This window comes from Anarrhichthys ocellatus, unplaced genomic scaffold (genome assembly GCF_004355925.1).
Source record: "Anarrhichthys ocellatus isolate YVR2014 unplaced genomic scaffold, GSC_Weel_1.0 scaffold4831, whole genome shotgun sequence".
NCBI lineage: Eukaryota > Metazoa > Chordata > Actinopteri > Perciformes > Anarhichadidae > Anarrhichthys > Anarrhichthys ocellatus.
This window is the reverse complement of record NW_022284805.1, coordinates 1-2,191: the sequence shown is the minus strand read 5'-3', so window position 1 is coordinate 2,191 and position 2,191 is coordinate 1. Positions and strand designations below refer to the sequence as shown.

The 2,191-nt window shown below is 44.4% G+C and overlaps 1 protein-coding gene across 1 annotated transcript in view; it reads right to left on the bottom strand.

The window, feature by feature from the left end:
- The window catches only part of lta4h (leukotriene A4 hydrolase), a gene marked incomplete at its 3' end in the record, with an annotated part of 3,942 nt that extends 1,797 nt beyond the window's left edge, over window positions 1-2,145 (bottom strand). The window contains exons 1-5 of the mRNA XM_031841612.1: window positions 1,984-2,145; window positions 848-916; window positions 612-716; window positions 336-388; window positions 180-252 (exon numbers count right to left, since the gene is read on the bottom strand). Coding sequence (XP_031697472.1) covers window positions 180-252; window positions 336-388; window positions 612-716; window positions 848-916; window positions 1,984-2,139 — 456 coding nt within the window. The remainder of the gene's footprint in view (window positions 1-179; window positions 253-335; window positions 389-611; window positions 717-847; window positions 917-1,983) is intronic.
- Window positions 2,146-2,191: the final 46 nt, after the last annotated feature.

Genomic DNA, 2,191 nt, shown 5'->3' with positions numbered 1-2,191 from the left:
GACACAGTACAGCGCGACTCACAGACACAGTACAGCGCGACTCACAGTCACAGTACAGCGTGACTCTCATAGTCAACACTCTACAGATGAATTGAATTGCTGAAGTGGAGGTGAGTTGGAGGTCTGGACTGGTTCCAGTTGAACCAGTGGGATGAAGCTCACTGGTATCTGAGACTCACCTCAGAGAACTCAAATGCTGCTTTGTCCACAAACTCCTTCTCAGACCAAACTCTGGATCTCGGCCCGATCTCCCTGTCAACCAATCAGAGCAGAGAAACACTGTTTACCTGCTGCATGTGCCACGATGACATCAGTGAGCAGGCGAGAGGGATTACCTGCTCTCCAAAGCTCCAACCACGATGGCTATCAGGTAAGACGGCATGGGCACCTGAGGACAAACGGCAGACGTCAAACAGTGATCGATCAGCTTTAAACTCTGACATCAACACATGTTTTAGGGACATTTAAAGTACACAAGCTAGCTGGCCAACTAGCCTGCTGTACGCTACAGAGCTGGCTATGTAACTACAGTTCTGTGATTTATCTTCTTCCTGAAACCTATTAACGAATGTGTGACGTCACAGGAGCTATGAGCAGGAGAGCGGACTGACCAGCTGTCTGAACCTGTAGACGATGCGGTCTTTGTCCTGAGGGTCGACTTCCTGTCCGTCTCTCATGGCGCTCATCACGGCCACCAGGTCTTTAGGCACCGACATCTGAGAGACAAGACACAGGGCACACCTGAGACACAAATTTGACGTAACAAACATCTTTGCATTGTCTCTCACGTGTGTGTGTAGGTGTGTGTGTAGATGTATGTGTAGGTGTGTGTGTATGTGTGCGTTACCTGAGCGTAGTAGGTGTGTTTGACAGACGGAGTGTCCTGACAGGGAACCACACTCCTGCAGTGATGAGCCTTTAAGACGACACAGAGAAACATTATTTAGCTTGCTTGATTGTAGAGATGATAAGTGTTGATATCATCATCATTATTATAAGCATTATTAATAGTAATCTGTATTTTGTTCTTTATTTCTCTGAAAACTAAAAGACTTCAAGGTTTGTTCTACCAACACTCTGACTTGCAGGCAGGTTAACAGTTGTGTGAACACAATCCTTTACTAGGATCCATAAATAATCTGTTCCGTCTCTTGAACATCAAAACGACACAGAGTCCAACAAACTACGGCTGGTGAATTCACGCCCGATCAAGTTAGGGTAGTGGTTTAACTGGTTTAACTGGTTTAACTGGGTTAACTGGGTTAACTGCTCCCGTAGCTGTGCCTACGGTGTAGAAATGTGATAGACTCTGAATTGTAAGTCGCTTTGGATAAAAGCGTCTGCTAAATGACTGTAATGTAAAGTAATGTAACTGGGTTAGGTGAGTCATGGTTAAGTGTTTGTGTGGTTGCGTTAAAGACAGACGGTTAATAATTGTTGGCGTAGAAGAAGAAAACAAAACAACTGAATGAAGGAATGAAGCTTCGTCGCGTCTAAACGTTAAGAACCAGAACTTGACTTCCTGTCTTTCCTTCTAGTTCTAGAACACGTCTGTGTGGATCAATACTTCAGAGGAAACTCTTTGGACAGAAAAGAGGAACAAAGACGACGGTTTAAAGAATCTGTCGACATCTCAAACAGACGACTTCTTCATCTCATGACACAACTTCCTGAAACACCGACCGTTATTTCAACCGTCAATACTCTGATGATTGTTGTTGATTCATCATTCCATCGACAGAAAGTATTTAAGAAAACTAGTCAATATTCACATTTATAACATTTTGGTTACCAAGATGTTTTACCAACAATGAATCTATAATAACACGTTATTTAATACGATGAAATGGACTAACTGTTGACTAGTTTAACTAGTCTAACTAGCTTTACTTGTAATAAAAGTTTATTCAGATCAATACCACAATCGGTACTACCGCAGATCGGTACTACCGCAGATACTATGACCACAACTGATGGGCTCACCTGGCACTGGCTGAACAGGTACGGTTGTTTCTTCCCAGCCGTCTGCTCAGGTGAGAGCCACTGCAGCGCTGACGCCGACGGAGACGTCTCATAGGTCACCGCCACCACCACATGCTGCCCCCTGATTGGTCCACAGCACAAGCACGTTAGCGGCATTTTATTTTGAAAATACTTTGAATGAAGACAGAGAAGAGGAGGTGGGGGGGGG